Below are 24,790 nucleotides of genomic sequence, written 5' to 3'. Positions count from 1 at the left end.
TTAGCTGAACCAGTGAAGACTGTGTCTGCCTTGAGCACTGTGCTCTTTGAAGAACTATCTACATGGAATCAGATTGACAATAGCAAGTTGAAAGATCCGATAGGAAACTTGGTGGGCAGTGAGTTTATGCTAATGTGGAGGAACAATTTGGAAAAGGAGGATGAGAATGGTTCCACAATTTGATGAATGTAATCAATGTCACTTAAATATACGTGTAGAATTTGTTGAATTGGGGTAAGTATTGCTGTGTATATTCTCAACAACAACAAAAAAAAATTAGATGTCCTGTATAAGCCTAGATTCCAAGCTCCTTTTGAAAAAACTTATCCGGCAACACTGGGTCCCATTCCATAAGGTGTGGAGCTGAGCAGTGGCTTCCCCTTTAGGTGGGGCCTGCGCTCCCTAGTTTACCACAGTCCCCACTATGCCCTGCTGTCTTATACCAAGCTTGTCTCCCTTCTTGTTATCTGCCTGGCTCCTGAAGGCTCTTGGATTCAATGACCCCTACACAAGGAGCCTCTGGAGGACAAAAACCCTGTCCTATGCTCCTCTAACTATCCCATTTCCCAGGAGCCTCATGCCTAGCAGATATTCCATGAAAGAGTAAACATTTTTAAATTGAGGCCCAACTTACAATCTTTTATCTTGCGGGTTGTATAGTCCTTTAAAAATTGGAACACACTAATAGTTGGCTTTTTATGCCTGCAATTCCAAGCCCTGAAACTTGGTGCTCAAAGAGAAAGCAAAGAGATTGTACTTCTAAGCAAAGAGCCCTACCACTCGCCAGAATTAGGGGACAGGGAAGGGCCTCAGCAGCCAGGCTCCAGGGCTTCACTTCAGATGATTAATACTTGTCCTGGCCTAAACACCCCTGCCATGCCACCCTCCAAGGAGCTACTACAGAGACTCTCAGCTACTCAGCAGTGGAAGCAGAAGACTCCTGTAGGCAAGGAGTCCCCATGGATTCTCCCCGACCACGGAGAGGCTTTTTCAAACCCAGAAGGATCAAGTTCTGAGCGTTATTCATTCCAAATGGGGAGCTGATAATGATAATGAAAACAATAACAACACAGCAGTGCTAGCACCTGGCATGTGAATGCTTATGACATACCAGGCCCTGTTCTAAAAGCACTGTCTCACTTAATCTTCACCATCCCCATTTTACAGATGGGGACTCAGAAGCTCACAGAGATGAAGTAACTCATCTACCGTCACTCAGCAGGGAAGTGGCAGAACTGGGATTCATATCCAGGAGGCCAGGCTCTTGAGTCTGCATGCTTACCCCTCAGACTACACTGCACAGACCCAGCCACTGGTGTCCCAACAAGACCCCCTGGCACGCAGCTCTCTACACCTGGGGCTGCTTATTGCAAACACCTGTGACTATCTGCCTGCGGGCTTATTTTCTGGTGGCAGGAGCAAGCACAGCCCACAAGCAGGGCAAATTGAAAATGCTGGCAAGTTAATTCCAGTGGAAGCAGCCCTCAACCATTGATGGAAGTAGGAAAACCAGCTGCTGTCAAGTCGACTTCGACTTATGGTGACCCCATATGTGTCAGAGTAGAACTGTCCTCCATAGGGCTTTCAATGGCTGATTTTTCAGATGTAGATCACCAGGCCTTTCTTCTGTGGCACCTAGAGGCGGACTCGAACCTCCAACCTTTGGGTTAGGAGCCAAGTGTGTTAACTGTTTGCACCACTCAGTCACTGATGGAAGGAAAGCTGATAGATAGTCCCCTAGTTCCCTTGTCTCTTGATGGGGAAAACTCTTAGAAATGTATTTTAACCCTGACTCCCAGACTTCCAAGACTAGAAGCCAGTTGCCCACAGTGATAACCTGCTTGCTAACACAAACTTTCCCAACTTTCTTCACTTCCCTTCTCCTCTATGGTGCTTCTTGGGATCACCTCCCATATAAACTACTTGCACTTGAATATTTAGAGTCTTTCTCTGGGAAACTAAAACCAGGACAATGACCAGCTTTGGAATCTTGGAAAATTACTTAACCTCTCTGAACCTCAGTTTCCTCATCTATTAAAAAAAAAAAAAAAGGCGGGGGCAGATAATAATGGTACCTACAATTTAGGGTTGTAAGGATTAAATTAAATGAATTAATATTCGTAAAGCAATCAGAATAGCAAATGGCACATAATAAACACTTTGTTAAATAAATAAATTCTAAGTCTGTCAGAAAACCCATCCTGAAAAAAAAAAAAAAACAACATCCTGAGCCATCCAAAAAGGAGTCTTCCTTTTCCTGGCACATTAGCAAGCCCACAGTCCAAATGAACACCCTCAAATGAAGCCAATGCTGACATTCTGACATGTACCACGTGTGGCAGCTGCATCAAGCGCACCCTACCATGAAATTCTATTACCCCAATTCCAGCAGCTCAATTTTGCCTTCTCTTAGAATGTCTTCAGATAAGAGGCTTGACAGTAATTTCTGAGTCATTCCGGGTGCTAATTGGTTATTGCACAGGGATTACATTTCTCACGTTCAAGGTCAACTGAAATTCCTCTGTGTGTCTGAGAACAATTTTTGGTCTGTTGGAAACATTTTTTTAATCAACAACTACAGTATGGAGCAATTATAATTCAGGCATAAACAAGCATTTTCAGGCTCTTTGCTTGAAATAAAGGGACACATTTTGTGGCCTGAAGATAAAACAATCCTTTACTTCAAGCCAGTAACTGGCCCAGACAAATGCTCGTTCATGTAGGAAATGTTTCCCTCGGTGTTCTGAAATGTCACCCCAGCTGCCCTAAGACAGAAGAAATCATTTTGCAAAACTGAGACTTCGCTTTATACGAGAAAATACTAGCCTTGGTTTTTCATCCACAATAGTACGTTTTTAAACGCAGCACCAAGTGGACACCACTTCATCAGAAAGTTGTGGAAAGAGGTGAAATGTGTTCTTTGGAAGGGTTGCCTTCCTGTCCTAATTTATAGCAAGCAGTGTTCAGTTCTCAGCTCTACTGGGCAGGAGAGTCCCTTTAACAACTAACTCACTGGGATCTAGGCCTCTGGGCTCCAAGGGGATGGCCCTCAGTTATTAAGTTCACTAAAGAATGACTGAGAAACCCAAGGCCAACATGTTCATTCTACTTGTTCCCAGGAAAGGAGGCCCCACTGGATCAGAAACATCACTGTACTCTAGGCTATGTGGAGGACACAGGCTCAAGACAAGGATCCTGGATTACCGAAGTGTGATTTCTGGCAATCTGAAGGAGAAAGTAACATGGTTCTCAGGATAAATGCCCAAATCCTTACCAAGGCCAGCACAGCCTGGCTACTCTGGCCCCACCTACATCTCCAGCCTTCCCTCAAATTCATTCCTTGGCTCTCTCTGCTCTACCCGTACTGGCCTCCTTTCAGTCCCACAGAGTTGCTTTATAACTCCCCACCACAGGGCCTTTGCATATGCTATTCTCTTTGAATGGAATGTTCTTTCTCCCTCTTGACTTGCTTAACTCCCACAGTTGTTTCTCAATGATGCCTTCCCTGTGCTCTCAGACAAGGTTACATTTTCCTATTACATGCTCTCAGAGTACCATAGACCCGTTTTTCATAGAATTTTACAGGGTCATGTCTTTTTTTTTTTAGTTTCATTTTGTTTTAATTTACTCGTGTGATGGTTTGATGAATAACAATAATAATCTATTTCATTTTAGCTATGCTAGTTTATGCATTTTTCAGAGTTAGCAGGCTATAACTGCTTATCTAGAATTGATGATTTCCCACCAGATTCAGTACATGGAGTTTGTGTGAACAAAATAATGTGTTTATCCTTTATAAAACTACTTTAAAATCACTCAATACATATATAATGAAAAGTACTCAAACCCGTTTTCCCCAGAACAATTTCTTTATAATCTGGGATGTGTTTCTATACTCCTGCTATTCTCAAGAGCTGAAAATAGGATTTATTTGCCCCCTCAAAGGAGGGAAGGAGTTTATCTGAAGTAGAAGCAGAGCCAGCACTACAGCCCAACGTCAGAGCCAATGTCCATCTATTTGATAGGATTATTCTCCCACCCATGGGGTATTTCATGGAGTCACCAGCACAATGAATTCATTTGTTAACAATACAGCATCCTCCTGCTTATAGATTCAAATATAGATTCAATTTATCAGCAAGCCTAGTTGGCTCAGTCTCCCCAATATGTCACGAATCTATTTTTTCTTTTACCCTTGTTATCATCCCAGTCCAAGCCACCATCAAAACTAAGGGGGTGAACAAGCTTTTAAGAGGCCGTGTTGAAATCTCAATGAGGGTAGGGACTCAGGAATGACTTCACAGTGCAGGTTAACACTTAATTGGGACCTTAAAGGATGAATAGAAGTTTTCTGGGGGATGGCACGGCACTGCAAAGGCACAGAGTCATGAAAGGCCGTGGCAGAAAACACCATAAACAGGAAGAACAGCACAGAGACAGACTCAACTGGTTCGCATTGATACAGAAAGAAAACAACCTAACCTCAAATTTCTGCCGCAGTTCCTCGTTGGCCTCACTCCCTTCTGGTGGCACTGGCACATTGAAGTACTCGCCTTCCTCCTGGCTCAGTAACTTAAACCTAAAAGGAGACAAGGGAACAGAACAAATGCCATGACTCTCTACTTGTTATTATCTTATTGATTAGGATAAGAGAAAAAGGCCTTAAAAAAGCCCCTACCTTAAAAAAATACGACAACAATTTTTGTTTTGTTTTTCTTATTTTGTCTTGTTTGCTTGTTTTTGTAGCCGAGTACACATATTTTCTTGCAACTATTTCATGGACACAAGGAAAAAAAAAGTATATTCTGTGTTCATAGGATGCAAAGCTCTTTCTCTCTCTCTTCTCACACACACACAATTGAGTTTTTTTAGTTATATCATTCAATTGCTTTTTACCTACTTTTTGTCTATTAAGTGCTTTCTTAGTCTGAAAGAATGCTCTTAAAATCTTCTACTATCAATGCATTCCTTCCATCTTCTCCTGGCATATCCACTACCTTTTGCTTTACACATTTATCCATCTTGCCATCCTGGCGCCCAGCTGGACGAGCATGAACTTAACTTCACAATGCTATTTTTCTCTGCAGATGCTTGCTCCAAGTGTTCCTTATTCAACCTCTTGAAAAACGGTACCCATTAGTGGTTTAAGAGCAGAAGCCCTGGAGTCAAACTCTGCCTGGTGTCAAATCCCACCTCTGTCCTTGCCATGCTGTCTACCCTGGATAAGCTCACGAGGCTGTCTGCGCCTCAGTCGTACTCATCTGTAAACTGAAATAAATGTGCCTTTTTCCTAGGATCATGGTGAGGCTGAAATATGATGAGGTATGTAAAATGATTAAAGCCATGTTCGGCATCCAGCAAGTGTTCAGGCCATGCCATCATCATCATCATTGCAGACATTAACATTATTACGAGAAACATTATGTTATGACTTTAGTTTATTTCTTGACCACAAAGATGCTTCTGTTTAGTCAGAGAATGAGATGAGAATAAAGAAGAAAAAGGGCCATTCCAAAGGCATTTGAGTCAGTGGGGGAAAAAACACCCCAAAACTCCTCACTGCCAAAGACGCTTCCTAACTCATATTTACAATTTTCACCACCATTTTTTTTTTCTCTCCATTCACAAATCTTCTTAGGCAGCTTCTAAAAATACGGGGAGAGGTGATTCAAAGCAGAGATGACAATATAAGCCTCCATGCCTCCACATTTAACATGTAATTCTCTTCCCCCAAACTTCCATTGAAATTACCAAAAGAAACAGAAAAATAAGAGCACATCTGCACATTTACTGGAAATCAAGAAGGGTGCTATTCACACAACAGGGACTTCCAGGATTAAAATGATAGTAAGAGGGTAAGTAGCACTATGTTTGTCAAACTTTATCCATTCACATGAGATCTTTGTGGGTTTTGCAAAATCTGTATATTATTGTCAATGTAATATGTCTCATTGAATCATCATTTTTTAACAAAAAATTCACTTCATATATCTCTTCCTTGAAAAGAAAGTCAGTACCATTTGCTACAAATGAAAGTATATGTAAAAAAATAAACAAGAAAATCAAACAAAGTGATTCAAGTCCAGGTAGATGGAATTATTTACCAAAGGCTCTGAGTTAAAATAATAATAATAATAATAATTTTTTATTTTTTTTACTGAGTCTACAGCCTGTCTTCCTGCCCTTTCCCCCCCTTGTTAAAATGGGAGATTAGCAACCAAAAGACAAGTTGCCATCAATTCCAACTCATGAAGACCCCATGTGTGTCAAAGTAGAACTGTGTGCCATAGGGTTTCCAGTGGCTGATGTTTCATGCACTTGGCTGCTAACTGAAAGGCTGGAGGTTCGGGTCCACACAGAGATACCTCAGGAGAAAGGACTGATGATCTACTTCTGAAAAATCAACGATTTAAAACCCTATGGCACACAGTTCTACTCTGACGTGCACAGGGTCATCAGGACTGAAGTTGACTTCATCAGCAAACAGTAAGTGTTAAAGAGGTGTTAAGGGTAAACCAGAACCCTCTGAGACTTTCTCTTTGAGATCATCTGAAGAAGTAATGACAAAAGAATAGCTTTTTCAGGGTCCAGTGCAATATTATTTATGCCTCAGCCACGTACTATCTAAAGTCATTTAGGTTCCCACTCTTCGGAAAATACAGATAAAAGAGGACTGTCCAGCTGATCATCCGTGAATGGGAACCCCAACAGAACCCCACTAACAAGCCTGGATCGGACCACCAGGGATGGGATGAGGGCCGCCAATTCCCATCCATATTCAGGAAGTGCATGGGGTGTCAGCCCCTGGGGCAACAGGCAGAAAGGCTCAGTACATCTTATGCTTCCTGTGGCCAGCATGCTACAGAGTGGGTAAAGGGTGCAGCCACTGCTACCTGCAGAAGAGGACATCAGTGAAAGTTAGAAAAAAGGAATGGACACCCCCCACCCCCACAACTCTGACATGCACAGACCAGCATGGGGAAGATGACCCTTCCACTGAGTAGTGGAGATGTTTACAGCTACAGTCCTCTCCCAAGTATCTACAGAGAACAGGGCCCCTGATCTAACAAAACAGAATTCCAGTAAATACAAAAGACTCCTTTCTCCCTTCACCTGGGCTGAAAGATTAGAACAAGAACGTTCATTATTTCTGTGCTCACTCTCCTGTAAGAATGAGCAAATAGCAAAAAATAACAGAGCATATGAAAAACTCATTCAAATAATGAAGAATTAGATTAAGTACCTCCCATGAAGTAGAACTGTTATCAAAGGAAAGAAAATTCTAGAAAGTATCTAATTCATATTTCCAATGTGATTTAAGAGGTTAATGCATCTATGAGAAAGAAACAATCTGAGATTAGAGAAGACTGCTTTCAGAAGAAAACTGTTATTACTGAATTTTAAAATCCATCGGAGGCAGTGAACAGTAGCATGGATAATTCAGATGACAATTAGTGAATTACAAAACACACCTGAGAAATTTTTCTGACAGTTGGCTTGACACTGATCATATTCATTAGAGTTGAAATGAATGCTTTATATAATGCAAATAAAATGTATATTACCAAAATTAAAACATGAAAGGAAGGAATATGGTTTTTCTGAATATATGTCAACAAAGACAGTTAGGATCTTCCTTACACAAAAAGTTCTTATAAATCAATATTTTAAAAAGGTAGGCAAAGGACAGGACACAGTCATTTATAAATACAAATGACAATACAGAAATGAAAATGTTTAACATAATCAGTAATATAAAACATGTATAATCTTTACCTCAATCATATCCTTGAATTTTATAATACTATATGTTGACAAGTTTGCGTAAAATGAGAAGTCTTATATAATACTAGTGAGAATGCAAAGTGATAGAAAAAAGATTGCAGGGCATTTTGGCAAATACCTTAATAATGTTTATATTCTCAAAGTTACCAATTCCAGGCCCAGGAATTTATTAGGAAATAATTAAAGTTGAGCATAAAAGTTTTGCTACAAGGATGTTTACTGCAGAATTATTTATATAGGAAAACACTGCACACTTTATATAAGAATATGATTACATAGATTGAAGCAAATACAAAGAATGGACAACTTGTAGCTATTAAAAATGATGTTGCACAAGATTCCTGAGTGAATATATTGCAATGTATTATCATTTGATGAATAATATAGGCCGCCAAGTGGTCTATATAGTAAGAATTCATTTTTATTTTATACACCGAGAAAGAGAGAGAAAGAAAAGACTAAATAGTGTCAATGGTGATTATTTCTGGGTAATGGAATTCTGTATAATATTTTGCTTGATTATTTACATTTTTCTAATAATTCCCTAATTAATAATAATGACTAGCACCCATTCAGTGTATGCTATTTACCAGACATGGGGCACTTACATTAACCACCTCAATATTAACTTATATTACTTCCATTAACCAACTCAATATCAGAACAATCCTATGACATGGTTAACACTATTATCTCCTAATGAGGCACAGAGGGGTTAAGTAATTTGCCCAAGGGTACAAAGCTAGAAAGAGTGGAGTCAAAATTGTATCCCAGGAGGTATAATTCCACAGCCTATGCTCTTACTGTTTTTGTAGTAAAACCAAAACATCATTTAAGGGTTTTAGGAAACATAACTTGCAGGTATTTGTTTAAAAAATAATATTTTATTGTGTTTTCAGTGAAACTTTATACAGCAAACTAAGTCCCCATTTAACAATTTCTACACAAATTGTTCGGAGACATGGGTTACATTTTTCACGATGTGTTAACATTCTCATTAATTCCCTTCTGGATGTTTCGCTGAAGAAACATAATTTTTAGGTAACAATGATTTAAGATAACAGTTGTCTGTTCAGAAAGAAAAAAAAAAACTTTAGAAACAAACACCATAATAGAAACATGGCAATTAAAACCACAAACGTTAACATGGTTCCCTATGGAAAAGATAAAAGAACCTCCAGGTTCAGTTTTTGTTTGTTTAATCCAGTAACATGCTGCTTGTTACACAAGACCAAAGGACTCAGATTAAACCTAAAGGAACAGAGAGGGGTCTACTATCTACCACTCAACAGCCAGTAGACACATTGAAACATAAACCACATCTCACTGTTTCTTGGCTCCCGTGTTACTCAGAGTAGAAGATAAAGTTCTTACAAGACTCCACAGGACCTGCCATCCCGTCTGTTACCCTCATGAACCTCATTGCCTACGACTCTCCCCTCACTCATCCTGCTCTAGTCACACAGGTAACCTCACTGCTCCTCAAACTTGCCAGCCATACACCTGCCCTTTGCGCTTGCTGTTCTCTCTGTCTGAAACAATCTCTCCCTAGAAACCCACAAGGTTCACTCTCTTGCCTCCTTCATGTCTTAACTGTTTGTCACAATTTTTTTTTTCAAGGAGTCCTTTCCTGAGCATAGGCTTCCTGTTGTTGTTGTTGTTGGGTGCAGTTGAGTCGGTTCCGAGTCATAGCAACCCTATGTACAACAGAACGAAACACTGCCCAGTCCTATGCCATCCCCACAATCATTGTTATACTTGAGCCCACTGTTACACTCACTGTGTCAATCCATCTCCATGAGGGTCTTCCTCTTTTTCACTGACCCTCAGGTTTACCAAGCATGATGTCCTTCTCCAGGGACTGATCCCTCCTGATAACATATCCAAAGTCTATGAGATGAAGTCTCACCCTCCTCGCTTATAAGGAGCATTCTGTCTGTACTTCTTCCAGGACAGATTTGTTTGTTTTTTTGGTAGTTCATGGTATATTCAGTATCCTTCGCCAACATCATCATTCAAAGGCATCAGCTCTTCAGTCTTCCTCATTCATTGTCCAGCTTTCCCATGCATGTGAGGCGACTAAAAATATCATGGCTTGGGTCAGGCACACCTTTGTCCTCAAGGTGACACCTTTGCGTTTTAACACTTTAAAGAAGTCTTTTGCTGCAGATTCGCCCAGTGCAATGTACCATTTGATTTCTTGACTGCTGCTTTCATGGGTGTTGATTGTGGATCCAAATAAAATGAAATCCTAGACAACTTCAATCTTTTCTCAATTTATCATCACATTTCTTACTGGTCCAGTTGTGAGGATTTTTGTTTATGTGGACGTTTAATCCATACTAAAGGCTGCGGTCTTCAAACTTCATCAGTAAGTGCTTTAAGTCCTCCTCACTTTCAGCAAGCAAGACTGTGTCATCTGCATATCACAGGTTGTTGAGTCTTCCTCCAATTTTCATACCATGCTCTTCTTCATATGGTCCAGGTTCTCGGATTATTTACTCAGCATACAGATTGAATAAGTATGGTGAAAGGATACAATCCTGACACACACCTTTCCTGACTTTAAGCCAGGCAGTATCACCTTGTTCTGTTCAAATGACTGCCCCTTGGTCTATACAGGTTCCTCAAGAGCACAATTAAGTGTTCTGGAATTCTCATTTTTTGCAATGTTATCCATAATTTATTATGATCCACACAGGTGAATGCTTTATGGTATTCTTGGCTCTTAGCCAAGATCCATCTGACATTAGCAAAGATACCCCTTGTTTCTTGTCCTCTCCTTAATCTCGCTTGAATTTCTGGCATTGCTCTGTGTGTGGCATTAATGATAAAATTGTTCGATAATTTCAACATTATGTTGGATCACCTCTCTTTGGAATGAGCACAAATATGAATCTCTTCCAGTTGGTTGGCCAGGTAGCGGTCTTCCAAATTTCTTGGCATAGATGAGTGAGCACCTCCAGTGCTACATCCCTTTGCTGAAACATCTCAATTGGTACTTTGTCAATTCCTGCAGCCTTGTTTTTCACCAATGCCTTCGATGCTGCTTGGATGTCTTCCTTCAGTATCATCAGTTCTTGATCATATGCTACCTACTGAAATGGCTGAACGTCGACAAATTATTTTTGGTACAGTGATTCTATGCATTCCTTTCATCTTCTTTTGATGCTTCCTGCATCATTCAATATTTTCCCCAAAGAATTCTTCAATATTGCAACCTGAGGCTTACATTTTTTCTTCAGTTCTTTCCTCTTGAGAAATGCCAAGCAGATTCTTCTCTTTTGGTTTTCTAACTCTAGGTCTTTGCACATTTCCTTATAATACTTTGTCTTCTCGAACTGCCCTTTGAAATCTTCCGTTTAGCTCTTTTACTTCATCATTTCTTTCATTCAGTTTAGCTACTCTATATTCAAGAGCAAGTTTCAGAGTCTCTTCTGACATCCATTTTGGTCTTTTCTTTCTTTCCTGTCTTTTTAATGACCATTTGCTCTCTTCATGTATGATGTCCTTGATATCATTCCACAACTTGTCTGGTCTTCAGTCATTAGTGTTCGATACATCAAGTCTATTTTTGAGATGTTTCTAAATTCAGGTGGGATATACTCAAAGTCATATCTTGGCTCTCATGGATTTGCTGTAATTTTCTTCACCTTCGACTTGAACTTGCATATGAGCATTTGATAATCTGTTTTGCAGTTGGCCCCTGGCCTTGCTCGGGCTGATGATATTGAGCTCCTCCATCATCTCTTTCTACAGATGTAGTCAATCTGATTCCTATGTATTCCACCTGGCAAGGTCCATGTGTATAGTCACCATTTATGGTGTTCAAAAAAGGTATTTGCAATGAAGAAGTCATTGGTCTTGCAAAATTCTATCATTTGAGCTCTACCATCATTTCTATCACTGAGGCCATATTTTCCAACTACCAATTCTTCTTCGTTTCTAACTTTTGCATTCCAATCACTGGTAATTACCAATGCATTTTGACTACATGTTTGATCAACTTCAGACTGCAGAAGTTGGTAAAAATCTTCAATTTCTTCATCTTTGGCCTTAGTGGTTGGTGCATAAATTTGAACAATACATGTATTAAATGGTCTTCCTTGTAGTCAAACATATATTATCCTATTACTGACAGTGTTGTACTTCCGGATAGATCTTTAAGTGTTCTTTCTGACTACGGATACAACCCCATTCCTCTTCTACTTATCATTCCCGACATAGCAGACCATGTAATTATCTAATTCAAAATGGCTGATACGAGTCCATTTCAGCTCACTAAGGCTTAGGATATTGATCTTACACAGGCTCCCTGGGTGATGCAAATGGATAATGTGCTTAGCTGCTAACAAAAGGGTTGGAGGTTCGAGCTAGTTAGAGATGCCTCGGAAGAAATGCCTGGTAATCTACTTCAAAAAAATCAGCCATTGAAAATCCTATGGAGCTCAGTTCTACTTTGACACATATGGGGGTCACATGAGTCTGAGTCAACTCAATGGCAACTTTGTTTCCTGAGCGTGTTATTTAAATCTGAATACCATCACCCCCCAGCAGTCTCTCTCCTTGTTTCTTGTTTATTTTTCTCTATAGCGTTTATCAGCCTCAAAAATGCTATGTTTTACGATTTATTTTTGTTCATTTCTCTTTGTTATTCTCCAACTAGAAAGAAAACTCTGCGAGACCAAGGATTCTTGGCTCTTTTGGTCACTAGTATATCCTCCTTACCCAACAAAGTGTTTGGCACACAATGGGTGCTTACCATGTATATTTGCTAAATGAATGAATGGATGGATTCCAGCAACAAGGTAAAATTATAGGCAAAAGTCATTAGCTGCAGCAAGATAACTTGAAAATAAGTCTTGAAGAGTTATGTAGAGAATAATATTGCTTCAAAATGTATGATGCAAAAGCCATTCAAAATACATTTCTCAAAAAATATTTTTACTTAACAAACACCATACATTTAGGTCAGATCAAGCAAACGAAAGAAAAACATGAAGGGACTGCTGGATGTTATAATAATGTAGAATTAATAACCATTGAAATCTATACCCTACAAATAGTAAACAATCTTTTTATTGAAATGTCCATAGTATATTTACCAAAACTGAGCATTACTAAGCTAAATTAAAAAAAAAAAAAAAAGAAAGCAAGAAAAGGAAAAGAAAATGAATAAAAGAAAAGTACACAGGCCATATTCTCTGGCTATAATATACTATGGATACCTGGTGGTGCACTGGTTAAGAGCTTGGCTGCTAACCAAATGGTCGGCAGTTCAAATACACCTGCTGCTCCTTGGAAACCCTATTAGGCAGTTCTACTTTGTCCTGTAGGGTCACTATGAGTAGGAATCAACTCAATGGCACACAGCAACAAAAACAACATAAAATATTATAACTGTAGCTTAATATTAATAATAAAAATTTAAACAGACAGCTGATTCTAGAGGTTCAAAAACACTCCTAAATGAATAGCATGCTAAAGAGGAAATTAAAAATCAATGGTAGACTTTGAGTGAACAACAAAAGCCTAAACATGACATATCAAAATTTAGAGGAAATGTTTTTTCCTCAAATGCTTGTTTTTTGTTTTTTTTTTAAGAAAAGTAAGGTAAAAGAATAAAAATAAATTTAGCAAATATTTAACTGAGATTCTAAGACAATACACCCTCAGAAAAGAGAAAGAAGAAAGAATAACAGAATTGATACACAAAGCCCAGAGCTAACTCTGAAGAAATAAAATAGCAACAATAAAACAGATGAACCTCTGGAATATCGAGGGGAAAGAAAAGAGACAGTATAAATAAACAAAATTAGATACACAGAGGATTTGACAACAGATACAGAGCTGGTGGCAGAAGAGGCAGATGGGGGCCTAGGGCTGGCGCATCACATCTGGAAGTTTCACAGCTGTGTCTGCTGTTTTTGCCACATGGTTCTACCTTATAGCACAGCAGGGCAGTGGAGGAGATCATCTCCCTTCCGAGTAGGGAAACTGAGTCTCAGAGAGGAGATGTGACTTGCCCAAAATCACACAGTCCTGCTACGAGAATCCAAATTTCTAGAACCTAGGTAGCATCATAACTGCCTTGGCCCTAAATCTGAAGAGGACTTTTATCTGCAAAATTCGAAGAGGGCTTTTATTTTGCTAAAGTTCCCTCCCAACTATTATTTCATCAACTTCGTAACAATCCTAAGATGTAGGTGAGAGTGTTACAATTATCTCTGATAAGTGGAATCGGACCTGCGGAGAAGGATGTAGTTCAGAGAGGTGAGGTCGCAAAGCATGCATCCAGCTGGAAAAGCCGAGGTCAAGAGCTATCTGTCCAGCCTCCAGCCCTCTGCCAGCCACTGTGTTAACATGTAGGATGTGATATGTTATGTGCATAACCTCTGGCATCCTGGGGACATAGACCCAAATCCCAGCACTGTTACCTGTGAGCTGTGCGCCCCTAACACATTGCTTACCTCTTCTGATCCTTGGGAATGATGCTCCACTTAGAACTGTTGTGACAATTAAATGATAATGTAGGAGGCACCTCGGAAGTAAGGCCTGGGATCTACTTCCAAAAAATCAGCAACTGAAAACCCTATGGAGCACAGTTCCACTCTGACACACATGTGGTCATCACGAGTCAGAATCGACTCGATGGCATCTGGTTTTATTTTGTTTAAATGCAGTAATGGACTTCATCCTGATAAATTGTCCCTTACCTTTAAGCCATTTTTCCCTCCCTGCACCTTGCTGTCTGCTTCAGGGAGAAGCCAGGCAGGAGTTACCCTACAAAGAAGTCTGTAACATAGGGAAGACCCTATGACATGGTATGGGAAAAAGACGCTCCCTTGTGGCTCTGGAGAACCATGGGAAGGAGAAGGGAAAAAGGAGGCAGGGGAAAGGTAGGCTACATAACGGAGGCGGGGAGTGTAAGCAGAGGAGCTTTGCCTCACTTCTCCTTTGGAGCCCTGGGCAGAGACTTACATGGAGGGCAATACCATCATAGCAGCAGCAGAGGGAGGGGGAAAATGGAGAACCCCAAGGCAGAGCTCCCAACTTTCCATGAAGAGGCTCAGAAATGAGGGCTGACCAAAGTGTCAAGAGGGAAGAGTCTGGCAGTGGTCTGAGGTTGGGACAAAGGCCCAGGGGTCAGGCATTGTATGAAGAGATCTCACGACTGGAGGTAAGGGGCCAGGACCTCAGACTTTATCTGGCATGATGCCCAGGGCTAGGCGAGAGGACTCCCTCCCCAGTGGGCACTAGCTCAGGGACCAGGCAAGCTCAGCCACTCTGTAGTAGCAGAGGCCAATGAAAAGCTAGGGGGTATCACATGCAATAAGGGGCCCCCTCTCCTCAGCCACCACAAGGTGGAAAACTGCATAAGAAAGTCTCTGTCAATTACATAAAATTAAGAAGCCTTTGAGTTGTGCTGTTGGCAAAGTATATTGAATATGCCATGGACTGCAAAAAGAATGAACAAATCTGTCTTGGAAGAAGTACAGCCAGAATGCTCCTTAGAAGCAAGGATGGCAAGGCTTCGTCTCACATACTTTGGACATGTTATCAGGAGGGACCAGTCCCTGGAGGACATCATGCTTGGTAAAGTGGAGGGTGAGTGAAAAAGAAGTTCCTCAACGAGATGGATTGACACAGTGGCTGCAACAATGGGCTCAAGCATAATAACAATCATGTGGCTGGTGCAGGACCAGGAAGTGGTTCGTTCTGTTGTACATAGGGTCACTAGGAGTAGCAGCTGACTCAACAGCATCTAACAACAACAATGAATTTTTTCTACCTACCACCTGTCTGTCAGTTTGTTGTACTGTGTTGCTACGATGTTGGAAGCTATGCAACCAGTATTTCAAACACCAGCAGGATCACCCACAATGGACAGGTTTCAGTGGAGCTTCTCGACTAGAAAGAAAGTCCTGATGATCTACTTGCAACAATTAGCCAATGAAAACCCTATGGGTCAGAACAGAATATTCTCCAGCTGGACTCAAACATGCCAATAATCACAGAGATGGCGCAGGACTGGGCAGCGTTTTGTTCCGTTGTGCATGTGGTCACCATCAGTCGGAGCCAACTTGCTGGCAGCCAACAACAACAACATTTTTTTCTGCATATCTGATTAGTGCTGTGTGAATCTGTGGTTCTGTATGACACCTGCAAAGTGTTTATTTAGCCCAGTGCCTGGCATCTAGTAAGAGTCAATAAGTGCTGGCTATTGTTATTATAATTATTATTATTATGTTCTCTCATGTCTCACTTATACCCTCTGAGGATCACGGGTTCTTTCTCCTTAACCTCCTTCAGCTTGGCTTTAAGAGGAAGAGACATACTCCCAGTAAGTGAGGGATGTAGGGACCAGGCAAAGCCAAATCACCCATAAATTGGAAAAATTATCCAAAACTTGAAAATAAGGCAAAAGAATGACTGTGTGACTTCTAACGTCATGCTAGAGCATTTTCTAATTTGTTATCCCCTGCTTCGGAAAATATAATTTTGTGTGACTTACTATTCACAATGGAGTAGCCCCCAGATGGTCCTCCAGCTCTGTAACGTGAGACATCACCTTTCAGAAAACCAAGGTGAGGTCTTTTTGTTTTTCCGTCTGGTAGATAAGGTAACCCCAAAGGTTACACCTTTATGACTCTGTTTATGAGCCAGTTTTATATCTGACTTAGCAAAGTTATTTCTGCATTTCTTTGTCTACTGACTATATAAATACCAAGGTCCCTGTGTGTTTCAAACAGTTGGCCTCCAGCTACTAAGATAAAGGTTATGGTTTGAACCCACCCTGCAGTGCTGTGGAAGAAAGGCCTGACAATATGCTTCCATGGAATCTAGTCAATAAAACCCTAAGGGGCAGTTCCACTCTGTTCTATAGGGTCACTATGAGTTCAAATTGACGGCAACAGGTTTGGTTTTCTTGGTATATCTGTACGTGTGTGTGTGTGTGTATATATACATATATTTTGTTTGTTTTTGGAGCCCAGGTGGCATAGTGGTTAAGAGCTCGGCTATATGTGCCCTTTAGACAGGACACAGATTCTCCACTTACCTAAATCTTTACTGCTCCCTGTTGTATTACGTCTGCCCCAGGTTACACATTTATATGACTTAACTGGCTCCGTGGCCACTTTATCAGTTTCTGAAATCCTCTTTGGAATTAGCCATCCACTCTGCCGGTGACCTCATTCATGAGCGAAGTAAAACTTTGACAAATGCTCGTTACCTATTTTCTGAGAATTATGCTTTTAACAATTTGCCAATTGTGCTTTAACGCAGAGGAGTTAAGCCCACACCCCCCTTTTGTACACTCTCAGTTCCTGTCCTTCTCCTCACATCACTCATCACGTTGTCATTGATGAGTTCTTTGTGTCATTGCTTGTTCAAGGTGTATCTTCCCCGCTAGAAGCTAATGTCCATGAGGGCATGTCTGTCTTACACTGTGAGGCATCTCTCGGGACAAGGATACAGCAGGCACTCAATATATATTTAAAAGAAAGTCTGTGATACATATGGAGGACAGCAAGGAAGCTGCATGGAGGAAAGGCAAGGCATGGTCAGGTGCACAATAGAAAGGACTGTAGTCTACATGATACATTTTTTCTAGCTAAACCAATTTGACTTTGACTTTCTTTCACTTGTAAATGAAAAAAGCCCTAGGTGAGACCATTCAGAAATGAGACAGATATTCTTAAAGAGCTGATACCAAAAAATCAAACCTGTTGCCACTGAGTCAATTTTGAATCACAGTGACCCTATAAGACAGAGTTGAACTGCCCCATAAGGTTTCCAGGGAGTGGCTGGTAGATTCAAACTGGCAGCCTTTTGGTTAGCAGCTTAAGCTCTTAACCACTGCGCCACCAGGGCTCCTAAAAAAGTTGCTAACAGCCCCTAATCACGACTTCTCCCAAAGTTACAATGCCAGGTTGGATTATCTGTGTTGACTCCTTTACTTGGATAGAAGCCCTGGTGGCACAGTGGTTAAGAGCTCGGCTGCTAACCAAAATGTCAGCAGTTTGATTCCACCAGCTGCTCCTTGGAAACCTTATGGGGCAGTTCTACTTTGTCCTGTAGGGTCACTATGAGTCGGAATTGACTCAATGGTAATGAGCTCTGGTTACTTGATAGTTGCCAAGGGGGCTCACCCAATCTCCTTTTTTTTTGCTAATGTTGGACACAGTCTTTGCCATAAGAAGGGAAGAAAGCAGTAATTCCAGAACAAAGATGTTGCAGCTGACAATAACAGCAATCCCCTAGGACCTCTATGGTCAGGCTTGGTAAACACTCAAAATGTAGGGGCATCTCCTTAAGGAGTCAGGATCAGAGTGGATTGCTCATATCTTTTGGGTGAATTGAGAGAACCATTACAGTGGCCGCAGGGCCAGTCAAGTCATATAATTGTGTAATGTGGGAGAGACATAATACAACAGGGAGTAGTAAAGATTTAGGCAAATGGAGAATCCGTGTCCCATCTAGATGAGGCATTAATTATTCAACTGTTGCCTTGTAGGCCCAATGTTGCAACATCTCCTGGCTTTTCAAGAGAAGCCAAAAATCCAGACTTTTATGGTTAGTGTCCTGATTTTTTAAATACTGGCTTTTGTTTTTGTTGTTTTGGTACAAAGGCCAAATAAAACGTATCTACAAGACAGAGCCAATCTACCAGCCATTGCTTGGTGACTGTCTTTACTATTGCACTCTCAGGAAAGAAAGGAAAACATACTTGATTCCCTGTTTGATAGGCCAAGCCATACTGTAGCTGTCAAAGCAAAATCTTTCTTACCAGCCATCAACACCAGCTTTCTGCAGTTCAGAAATCCCAAATGACAATGATCCCATGAAGTCATTCCTGCTGGTTAGATCCCAATCCCAAATCTCTACAGACAGTCTTCTGTCTTTGTCAGATTCTTTCAGCTGGCTGCAGAGAGAAAAACGAGAAGCCACTGGTGATTGTAGGGATTTCTAAAGCCGATGAAATGTACACGAGGACAAGACCCAGAGGTAGGAATCTGACAACATTACCAGCTGTTGCAAGAATCATATTCCGTTCCTCTCCCAGGCTAGCTCCCCAGGGAGGGAGAGCTTCTCCTGTTTGACAGCCTGTGGCTTAAACAGGCATAGAACCTAGGCCAGTTCTCAAAGAAACAGCTCTAACTACTTCTGCTGTCTTATGTCTTCATAGGGTCAATGGGGTTCAGGAAGTCTTATACACACATAGTCACTCTAAAAAATATGGATATCAATTACACAATTGTGCGAGTATGTGTGTGTACAGTTGTGTGTATTTGGAGTCCTTGAGTGGTGCAAATTGTTAATGCATTTGGCTGCTAACCAAAAGGCTGGAGGTTCAAGTCCACCCAGAGGCATCTTAGAAGAAAGCCTTGGTGATCTACTTCTGAAAAATCAGCCATCGAAAACCAACGGAGCACAGTTCTACTCTAATACACATGGGGTCACAATGAGTCAGAGTCAAATAGACCACAACTGGTATGTGTGTGTTCACACATATGTGTGTTGAGGATGAGGCTGCTGTATGGAGGAATTGGCTGTTCTGAAGTGTGGCCTTGACTGGGGCTGAGATGGCCCCAGTTTTGTCCTGACAGAGGCAAGAAGGAATGGGGCTACTACAAGGAACCATGCTTTTTCACAGTGGCTAACGCATGACTGCCTGAGGTTGAATCCTACACCACCCTAAATTTACTGTGGGACTTCGGGAAAGTTACATAACTTCTATAAGCCCCATTGGTAATATGGGAATGATCTGAGCCAATGAAGCCTTATCACTTAACATAGTGCTTGTTATACACATGTATACTCAGTAAACAGTGGCTGTTCTAATTAACACCTGTTGGTCTAGATGCATCTTTGGAGCACCGGCCAGGGAAGACCCTCAGTGGAAGCTGTGGAGAGCTCCCAGCAGGCTGTAGCCCAGCATCATCCATACGCTTGGCCACTGGGAGGTCATCACACCTACGGGTTATGCCCCACTCTTTACTGAGATCCATAACTTCTCCAGCAACTTGCCTTCACACTGCAACACACTCACACTCTTCCTGTCCCAACTACTTCTCCACACCACAGGCACTCTCAACTCTATTTAAAAAAAAAAAGTTTTAATTTTTACTTGGCTCTCAATGCAAAAATGCAGGTGATAGTGGGAGGGTAGGAGGGAAAAAGGGAGGAAGGAAGGGCAACAGAAAGAATGACAGAAACTACCCAACTTCAACTAGCCCACAACCCAACCTCCACCACCCATTCTGGGCTGGAATCATTTGAACTTACAATTTAAATGTCTCATTCCACTCAGGGTTGAGGGAGCACTTGATGGTTTTGGTCTTCTGCTTGCTCTCACTTTTGGGATCAGGAATCAGTTTCAGTTTTACGTAGGGATCTGACAAGCCATTGGGGTCCATAGGTACGAGGTTTTTAGCATCTCTTACTAAAAAAGGAAAAGTATTTTCAGCATTAATGGTCCCCAAAATGTTTAAGCACCAACCAGTGGTGGCTGTAGAACCTGTGGAAGGGCCTTTGGCATCACACTTACTCTAACAGGAATTTGAATTTATCGACACCAATAGCTAAGAAGCATATTAAGCAGGATAACGATAGCACTGGGTTAACCTGGTATGATGCAGACTCTGCTCTATATTGGTTTAAAATCAATTTCTGACTTTCATACTGCTCTCCCCACTCCACCCCAAGATTAACTGTAAGTTCTCTAAGCTCGTTTCCCACAAAGCCCAGAAGAAAGGCTTGCCCTCTAAACCAAGATGCACCTATCACCCATGTATCATCCATAGCCAGCACCCAACTGAGCCCATAGAAGAAGGCTGGAAAAATACTGGCAGCATTATAACTAGGGCTGGTAGATGCCTGGGGTAAAGGAGGCTTGAGATCAGCTTGAGAGAAGGAAAGGAAGCAGAGGGTCACCAGTGGAGATGCCAATGGAAAGGCGAGGTAGAATAAGACATTGGCGTGCAGAAACAGGAAGAAGTGAGTTAATCAGGAGTCAGTTCCAAAGCTGGTACCTAGGTGGTCACAGGAAGGAGGCTAGAAAATGGGATTTACATAGATATTAAGAATATAGAAGGAGCCCTGGTGGCACAGTGGTTATGAGCTTAGTTGCTAATCAAAAGGTCATCAGTTCAAACCCACTAGCTGCTTCACAGGAGAAAGATGTAGCAGTCTGTTCCCATAAAGATTAAAGCCTTGGAAACCCTATGGTGCAATTCTACTCTGCCCTATAGGGTTGCTATGAGTTGGAATTGACGTGACAGGGCCCGGTTAAGAATACGGCACCAACATTCTCGCTTATAACTACAGATAGAAAAATCCAAAATAACATATTAGCAAATTGAATCAAACTACACACAAAAAGGCTAATATATAATGACTCCTACCAGGATTGCAAAGATGGCTCAACCTTAGGAAATCTATTATTAAACTATTCATCATATTTATAGGTCAAGGGAGAAAACCATAGGATCATTGCAACCAGGGAATTTTCTTAACAGGATAAAGGCTATTTACCTAAAATAATAACATCATATTTAATGATAACTGCAATCCCATGAAAGTCAGAAATAAGACAAAGACATTATCACAGCCATTACTCAACTTGTTTTTAAGACAAAAAGAACAGAAAGTCTGTAAGTTCAAGATGATAAGAAAAACAATTAGAAGAGAAAATACTGGAAAGTAGAGGAGATAAAGGCCCCCTCACTTCATGGAAACCTTTATTTCTACCCAATTACACTGACTTCCATCTGTGGTCATACCCTGGAGTTCATCATCACAGAAATTGTACTACTTCCTCAATCTCAGTTTGTGTACCCTACTATCTTATGCCACTCTCTACTTTTTCCAGCTCATTAACTCTTGTACCCCACTACAACCATTCTTCCACCCCCAATTAGTCCATTGAGCCCAGTATGTTTCTTCTAGCTCCCCACTTCCTTTTGCCTTTATTCCATTCACCCAGCTTAGATTTTTATGGTGCATTATAATTACTCTCTTGCAAACACCCTTAACTCCCTTGCCCCTTATCTTAGTCATCTAGTGCTGCTACAACAGAAATACCACAAGTGGATGGCTTTAACAAAGAGAAGTTTATTCTCTTACAGAAAAGTAGGCTGAAGTCCAAATTTAGGGTGTGAGCTCCAGGGGAAGGCTATCTCTCCCTGTTGGCCTTCTCATCAATCTTGCCCCAGACTAGGAGCTTCTCTGCGCAGAAACCCCAGGTCCAAAGGACACTCTCTGCTCCTGGCATTGCTTTCTTGGTGGTTTGAGGTTCCCCACTCTCTGCTTGCTTCCATTTCCTTTTATCTCTTGAGAGATAATAGGTGGTGCAGGCCACCAGGGAAACTCCCTTTACGTTGGATCAGGGAGGTGACCTGAGTAAGGGTAGTGTTACAATCCCACTCTAATCCTCTCAACATAAAACTACAATCACAAAATGTAGGACAGTGACACAATACTGGGAATCATGGCCCAGCCAAATTGATACACACATTTTTGGGGGGCATAATTCAATCCATGACATCCGTCTTTCTTTCCATTTTATATGTCATACAAAACCACATCCCTGGTTAAGTTCTAGTATCTTCTCTTTATTTTCCTTCCTCCAAGTGGCTAAGCATTGCTGGGGTGGTGGGGGGGTGGGGACTGACTTGCTTAATATCATAGAGCTAATAAGGGGGCTCCTGGGTGGTGCAAACAGTTAACGCACTCGGCTGCTAACCGAAAAGTTGGCAGTTTGCATCTACCCAGAGATGCCAAGGAAGAAAGGCCCGGTGATCTACTTCTGAAAAATAAGCCATTGAAAGCTCAATGGAGCACAGTTCTACCCCGACACACAGGGATTAGTTATAAGTTGGAATCAACTTAATGGCAAAACCGGTTTGGTTTTTGATTTTTAGTAAGGGGCTGAGCCTGAATAAATGAGATGAGAAAGGGCTGGGTGGGCGACTGGATCAGTGACAAGGCACTCGAGGATGCAAATCATAACTTACTCTGTGCTGACATCTGTCTGCACTCCTTGAAAACCATGCATCTAACCATTTCATACGAATCCTTCTAGAGAAGCACTGGAAACCCTAGTGGCATAGTGGTTAAGTGCTATGGCTGCTAACCAAAGGGTCGGCAGTTCAAATCTGCCAGGCGCTCCTTGGAAACTCTATGAGACAGTTCTACTTTGCCCTATAGGCTTGCTATGAGTTGGAATCGACTTGACGGCAATGAGTTAGGGGTTTAGAGAAGCACTGGAGCTCAGGTAGTACAGTGGTTAAGCACTACAGCTGCTAACCAAAAGGTCAGCAATTAAAATCCATCAGCCACTCCATGGAAAACTTGTGGGGCAGTTCTACTCTCCTATAGGGTCGCTATGAGTCAGAATCGACTCTATGACAATGGGCTTCGTTTAGAATAGGATTTCTAGTGTGCATAAGAATCACCTGAGACAGATTCGGAGTCAGTAAGTCTGGAGTGAGACCTGATAATCTGCTTTTCTAACAAGTTCCCAGGTGATGTTAATGCTCCCGGCACATGGAACACAGGTTAAGTGACGCTGTCCAAGATGATGATGATTTCTTAAGATACCCATGCTTTTTCCCCCATAGACTACAATCCCCAACTGTTGCTTTTTCTTATTTCCTGTGCCTTCCAAGGAAAAGAGCATGTGCCATGTCTAGGCCACGATCTAGAAATGACACATGGATCACACGGTGAGCTGCATTAAAAACACTATTAGAGACACTCTGGAGTGCCAGAAACTTGTCTGTCTGGTTGATTTGCAACACATACTCAAATGGCAACAGCTCATCTTTCCTCTCTCTGGTAAGACCCCTCCCCTCTCCCTCTCTTATTAACTGACACCACAAGAGCAGTTATTGGATGAAAATTCTTCTTTTGTAAGTTTATACCTTCACAGCTCTTCCAGAGTATTCTCTGCAGAACAAGAGTGTGTTATACCCTTAAGCTGCCAGTCTCACGACTAATGGCCTAAGAATCACTTCTTCTTGAACTTCTACTTTCCCTGGACTCAACATTTCTAAATGAGATGATTCCACCTTGTCCTCAATGCTTGTAGTTCCTTTCTTCTACTTCTGCCCTTTCAGGTCCATCCTCTACCAAAGGGGCCAAAAACTGTGGAAAGGAATAGGGTAGAGTTTATCTCAGAACTATTGGCATTCATGTCTCTGAGAGCTTTGGCTACTAAGATCACTGTAGCATGAGCAGTTGACAGTAGCTTCAGGGTAAGATCCAAAGCCCTGGCCCTCCTGGAACTGTTCAAAGTAGAATCGTGTTTCCCACCAGCAAGAGAGTCGCCTTTGTACTGAGGAAGCAAGTCTCTCTAGACCACACTCGGTGAGAATGACTTTGATTTTTTTTTTTTGATAAATGTTTCTTTACTATCTTTGTTGAAGTCCAGCCAGCCCAGATGGTACAGAATGCTTCACACAAGCAGACATAGCAATCTTCCCCCTGGTGGAAATTTGCTAAATGTACAGGTAAATAGTCTCCTGATCAAGGGAACACTGCTGGCCTTGGACCTGGAGCTGGGTGGGAGGTAAGGCCTGCCTCTTTCCATCAAATGGTCTTCAGAGCAAGTGTGGCCTCCACATTCTGGTGAAAGTTACCCAAGATGGTGCTGAAGTCACGAAAAAGACAGCATTAGTGTTAACTGTTTTCCTATGAGTTGTTCTTCACCAAGCACTTTCTTAGCCTCCTCTCCCCTAAAGAAAAAGACACAATTATCTGCTGGAAAGGTCTGAATGATTACATTGCTTTAATGCCTTTATCCCACACTGTGTCAACTGGGAGCATCTCATTATCAACTTCTTTTGAAGGTAATTTCCTCAACATCTTGAGTCCTCATTTGTCCTCACTATGTATTCTCAGGGGCCCTGATGGCGCAGTGGTTAAGCGTTTGGATGCTAACCAAAAGGTCGGCAGTTCAAATCCACCAGCTGCTCCTTGGAAACCCTATGGAACAGTT

General features: G+C 41.5%; 1 protein-coding gene across 3 annotated transcripts in view; it reads right to left on the bottom strand.

The window, feature by feature from the left end:
• The window catches only part of PRKCB (protein kinase C beta), a 390,438-nt gene that overhangs the window by 114,356 nt on the left and 251,292 nt on the right, over positions 1 to 24,790 (bottom strand). For all 3 annotated transcript variants that reach the window (XM_003418820.4, XM_064295702.1, XM_064295703.1), the window contains exons 6-8: positions 20,077 to 20,233; positions 18,578 to 18,712; positions 4,483 to 4,579 (exon numbers count right to left, since the gene is read on the bottom strand). In XM_003418820.4, the coding sequence (XP_003418868.2) occupies positions 4,483 to 4,579; positions 18,578 to 18,712; positions 20,077 to 20,233 (389 nt within the window). The remainder of the gene's footprint in view (positions 1 to 4,482; positions 4,580 to 18,577; positions 18,713 to 20,076; positions 20,234 to 24,790) is intronic.

This window comes from Loxodonta africana, chromosome 12, assembly GCF_030014295.1.
Source record: "Loxodonta africana isolate mLoxAfr1 chromosome 12, mLoxAfr1.hap2, whole genome shotgun sequence".
Lineage (NCBI taxonomy): Eukaryota > Metazoa > Chordata > Mammalia > Proboscidea > Elephantidae > Loxodonta > Loxodonta africana.
This window is presented reverse-complemented; position numbering and strand designations above follow the sequence as displayed.